Source organism: Bison bison, unplaced genomic scaffold (genome assembly GCF_000754665.1).
Source record: "Bison bison bison isolate TAMUID 2011002044 unplaced genomic scaffold, Bison_UMD1.0 scf7180017864370, whole genome shotgun sequence".
NCBI lineage: Eukaryota > Metazoa > Chordata > Mammalia > Artiodactyla > Bovidae > Bison > Bison bison.
In genome coordinates, this window is record NW_011494942.1 from 9,828,688 (window position 1) to 9,834,358 (window position 5,671).

Here is a 5,671-nt window from a genome sequence, read left to right on the forward strand (position 1 = left end):
GTTATTAGGACTGAAGGAAACCAAAATAAAACGTCTGAGAGTTGACCTTCCAAGGGTAAATGTTTTCTATCAAGATTTGACTTTCCCCTAGATAAACCAGGACACTACAATTTTAACTCACGGCTCCCAAACAAGGAAAATACCATCTATAATCGCTCTCCCTATACCCTAACCATGTGCTTATCCAATCCCCATTCAACAGGAAAGAGCACCTATAAACCCAGAGTATAAAATCCAGAGTATATTCCTCTTTGCTTTCTACCAAAAAACTAAATATGATTTATTTTGTATTTAACACTTTAACATTTATGTATTTGGCATATAACATATAACATGTCATTTCCATTTGGTTGATATGATATCACCATCTTTTTAGAATTATTACTTTAATTCCCAGACACTCTTCAAATAAGAAATCATTCCTCCAACAAACTACAATCAGAGTATCTCTATGACTTGGCAGTCCATGGAAATTAAAGACAACATGAGGTAAATATAGACAGTCAGAATCAATCACAAATTCTAGTAAAGAGGTTTCATAATATAGAAACAAAGAAGGTATACTTCTATAGAAGCTAAATGTTCATTCATTCCTTACTATGGGCCAGGCTGGGGGATGCAACGATCTATAAGGCACAAGACCCTCAGTCCTGTAGTGAAGCCTGCCCACGAATTACAGCACAATCTGGAGACAGCAGGGGTGGTCTTGTTGATGTACCAGTGGAGCCTGGTGCCAACTGTGATATCAGGAAGGAGGAGAGATTCTCCCTAAGAGGACTTAGGGGACCTGGAAAGAAATGTAAGGGAAAGAAATCCAGTTTCTCTAAGTCTTGATTTATAAACAACAACAACAACAACACACTTTTCTGAGAATGGAGATGTGGCCCGGGAAATGGTACCTATGAAATGTACTCAGATGAGCTTTCAAACACAAAGACACTCATTGGTTGAGAAGCAGAACATAACCTATGCTAAAGAATAAACATTTTTTTAAAAAAATCTGAGTGAAGCCCTAAGGGAGGCACTAAGATTATGGAGGAAAATTCTACAATTCTATGGCTTCCATAATCAACTCTCTAGAGAAGGTAAGGAAAACTTCTAGGAGCAAGTTTAGAAATGATCATTGGACGATTGCGATTCGTCTTCTCTGGCATGAGGAAACAATCGCCCTGGTAACGCAGATATTATGAACAACAGCACAACTAAAATCAGGTAGCCAAAGACATTTCCCATAATTCAAATGCACAGTCTGTCCCAAGTGCACACGTCCCGTTCCCGTCCATTCAGGCTACCGTGATTGTCCAGTCGCTCTCTTCTCTTCCGTACTACAAGAAAAGCAAGAAGACAGGTTTCAGTGTAAAAGCTAACAGCACAGGAACAGCTTATAAATAAACTTAATGATATAACCAACGTTGAACAAACGGTTCATTTCTGTTTTGTACATTAAAAGCAGGTTCATATTGAAAATAAGACTATGTATAAAGAAACAGTCAAATACCTGGGAAGAATCATAGATTGTATAATTATTGTTGAGCTCAAATTTAGAGCTGGTATAGGTTCCTTACATATGCCTTTTCATTGCTATTCTGTATTTAGTTTCTCAGATCATGTCCCGTTTTCGCTTGACTCGCCTCTTTAGTACTAATATAACTTCAGTTGAAATGAATACAGAACATTAGAATTCCTGAATTGGAAAGAACATTACAAATCATCTAGGCTGCAGGGAATGAGCCAAATAAGTGTGGCTCTGGATTTAACTTCAGAGCAGTTCTACTTCTATTTGTTTCGTATACTGGGATTCCACGAAAGGTCTCTTTTGCAGAAAGTTCTAAGGCTTAAAAAAATCAAGTGTGAAGAGCAATAAACTTTTAAGTCCAGCTTCTCATTTAAGGACACTAACGCTCTAGCAAACTCTGTTTTTAAAATTTTCTTTTATTGAAGTATAGTTGATTTACAATGTAATGTTAATTTCAGCTATGCATACATATACATGTATGAGTGTATATATATACGTACACATACATGTCTATATATACATGTTGGTGTTCAGTTGCTAAGTCATATTCTACTCTTTGCGACCCCCATTGACTGCAGCACTCCAGGTTTCCCTGTCCTTCACTACCTCCTGGAGTTGGCTCAAACTCACGTCCATTGACACGGTGATGCCATCCGACCATCTCCTCCTGTCGCCCCCTTCTCCTCACAGTCTTTTCCAGTGAATTGGTTCTTTGCATCAGGAGGCCAAAGTACTGGAGCTTCAGCTTTAGCCTCAGCCCTTCATATATATATATATACACACACACAATAGATATATATTCACTGGAAGGGCCTATATATATATAGGCTTCCCTGGTAGCTTAGGTGGTAAAGAATCTGCTTGCAATGTAGGAGACCCTGGTTTGATTCCTGGGTCAGGAAGTTCCCCTAGAGAAGGGATAGGCTACCCACTCCAGTAGTCTTGGGCTTCCCAGGTGGCTCAGAAGGTAAAGTATCTGCCTTCGATGCTGGAGACCTGATTCGACCCTTGGGTTGTGAAGATCCTCTGGAGGAGGGCATGGCAACCAACTCCAGCATTCTTGCCTGGAGAATCCCATGGACAGAGGAGCCTGGCAGGCTACAGTCCACGGAGTTGCAAAGAGTCAGACATGACTGAACAACTAAGCGTTGTACTGCTGCTGCTGCTAAGTCGCTTCAGTCGTGTCCGACTCTGTCCGACCCCATAGACAGCAGCCCACCAGGCTCCTCCGTCCCTGGGATTCTCCAGGCAAGAACACTGGAGTGGGTCACCATTTCCTTCTCCAATGCATGAAAGTGAAAAGTGAAAGTGAAGTCGCTCAGTCGTGTCCAACGCTTAGCTACCGCATGGACTGCAGCCCACCAGGCTCCTCCGTCCATGGGATTTTCCAGGCAAGAGTACTGGAGTGGGGTGCCATCGCCTTCTCCGAAGCATTGTACAGCACCTATATATACATATGCTTCCATATTCTTTTCCATTATGGTTTATCACAGAATACTGCATACATTTACCTGTCCTATACAATAGGTTTTGTTGTTTACACATTTTCTATATAGTTTCCTTCTGCTAATCCCAAGTTGGGATGGATCCCAATCCATCCCTCCCCCACTCCCATCCCCCTTGGCAACCATAAGTCTGTTCTCTTCTAGGAAACTCTTAACTACAGCCCAGTTCTGTCTCTGTGCAATGCTATTTCTCCTCCATCACACTGTCCATGTCCTGGGTGCCTCTTAATGGAGCTTTAAAGACTTCAGAGAACAGAATCTATCACATTGGTAAAAATACTAGAAGCTAAGAATGGGTTCCCCTACAACCTTCTGCTTTACATGAAAAGGAGAATGAAGGAAGCCAGTGTCACTAAGTGACTTACTTAATCCACATCAGAAAGTGTTGCCTACAGAATATGGCCTCCCACTGTTCACACTGTTGATTTCATAATGAATTCCAGACAAAACATTCCCAAATTCTGCCTGATTTATATATAGAGAGAAATACACGTTTTATTTTTCCTATTTGAATCTCCAGTAATACATTAGACACTTTAGCCATTAATAATAATTGAGTATCAGCCTACCGATATTTTGTATGCTAAGTGGGTTTCCACATTTCCTATTGGGTATGTGTGTGTTTGCATACTAAGTCGCTTCAGTTGTGTCCAACTCTTTACGACCCTATGGACTGTAGTCTGCCAGCTCCCTCTGTCCTTGGGATTCTCCAGGCAAGAATACTGGAGTGGGTTGCCATTTCCTTCTCCAGGCGATCTTCCAGAACCAGGAATCAAACCCGCATCTCTTGTGTCTCCTGTACTGGCAGCTGGGTTCTTTACCACTAGTGCCATCTGGGAAGCCCTATTGACATTTTAGCAGATCTACAAACTTACGATTCATGACTATAATTTCATCATGAATCTCACCAGTTAAAATGAATTTGCTTTCAGTTACTCATTTTAGTTTTATCAACAGTCAAGATCAGTTTTGAATACAATGACAGTCATAGGCCGTGTAATTCTAGGAACCTACAGAATATGTATTAAGGTTTTTCTCTCTTGTCCTGAAACTCACGCTTTCATGTAAAATCATAGCATCTTGAGATGTTATTCAAGGGATGTGATAATACAGCTAATTCATAGTATCTAGACCTAGGTGATTATCACCTTTCATTTCAATGATGAATAATGTACTTTTAATTTTCCAAGGTGAAATAATTCAAAGTAGAGATGACAGATTTTAGCAGGAATAGAAATATGCTACCTTTAAAAGGTATCCAGAGAAGGCAGGGAAAGAAAACACTTGTCTGCATGGACCAGGCTGTCCTTATACTGCGGTCAGTGCTTTTAATGGGCTTCCCTGGTGGCACGGTGGTAAAAGAATCTGCCTGCTAATGCAGGAGACGAGGATTTGATCCCTGAGTCGAGAATATCCCCTGGAGGAGGAAATGGCAACTCCAACATTCTTGCCTGGGAAATCCCATGGAGAGGAGCCTGGCAGGCTACAGTCCATAAGGTTGCAAAGAGTCGGACATGACTTAGTGACTAAACAACAAAAATGCATCCCTGACACTACCATAGCAACAGCCTTTAATGTTTGCAGTGCAGTAAGTCAAATCCAGCCTGTGGGATGGTACTTTGAGTCCATGTGGAAGGCTCAGTGTGATGTGCAGAACTTTTCAACTTTTCATCAATTCCAATTAGAACACTGAACTAAAACGTGACTAATAATGACAATCTTATTACTTGCATTCAATGCACATTTGGCAAAATTTTACAAGGCCTTCGCCAAAACGTGCCTTTTACATTTGGCAGAAAATTCTAAAACATAAAAGGCCACGCTGCAAGTTAGGCACTTAACTCTCAACAAGGCCAATAAAAATAGAACCAGTGCTGAAGTTAACACTTCATCATCCTGGTTGTAGGTAATATTCAATGGCCATGCAAAGCTCTGTGATCTGAAAACAAGGGGTGAAGTGTGAATTAGGGAACAAGGAGGGGCTGGGAAGCTGGGCAAGGAACTGTAGCATCAAGGCAATCTAGGATGTTCACCAAGTCTGCACACACACACAGAATAGCTCAGGACTTCTCCAGGGAAAGAATGGTTATTTATTCTCACAAAGCTGCAGCCACTGGTGGGAAAAGAGATTTTTAAAATTCTATCTGGTGATGGGCTATCAATACAGATGACACTTTGACCCCACTCATCTTCCCTTATTTTAAACTACTGAAGATGTCCACCTCTGGGTCTTGACAATCACTCCTCCCACTTTCTGAAATGGTAGTAGCAGTCCTGCTAGCTACTCAAACATGCTACCCTGGTATTTATGACCTGGGCTGCAGCTTTTATCTGATCTTGACAGCAGTTTCGATGTATATCTCACTTTGAAAAAAATCTAAATCAGATTCTCTTAAGTTTTTTTTTTTCTTTTTGTAAAATAATTTGACATTTTTATCTCTTCTAAGAATGTGTTAATACACAAGGGCAACACGTTTCTATTCTTTAGTACTTGCTTGGTGTGACACTCACCCAATCATTCCTTTCTCAACATTACTAAGGTTCTTGCCTGGTGGTCCAGTGGTGAAGAATCTGCCTTCCAATGGCGGGGACGTGGGTCCAATCCCTGATCAGGGATTTAAGATCCCACAAGCCACAGGGCAACTAAACT

The 5,671-nt window shown here is 41.0% G+C and overlaps 1 protein-coding gene across 1 annotated transcript in view; it reads right to left on the minus strand.

The window, feature by feature from the left end:
- Positions 1-250: 250 nt before the first annotated feature.
- The window catches only part of BCAT1 (branched chain amino-acid transaminase 1, cytosolic), a 118,181-nt gene continuing 112,760 nt past the window's right edge, over positions 251-5,671 (minus strand). Inside the window, exon 11 of the mRNA XM_010855982.1 lies at positions 251-1,325. Within this exon, the coding sequence (XP_010854284.1) occupies positions 1,284-1,325 (42 nt within the window). The 3' untranslated portion in view covers positions 251-1,283. The remainder of the gene's footprint in view (positions 1,326-5,671) is intronic.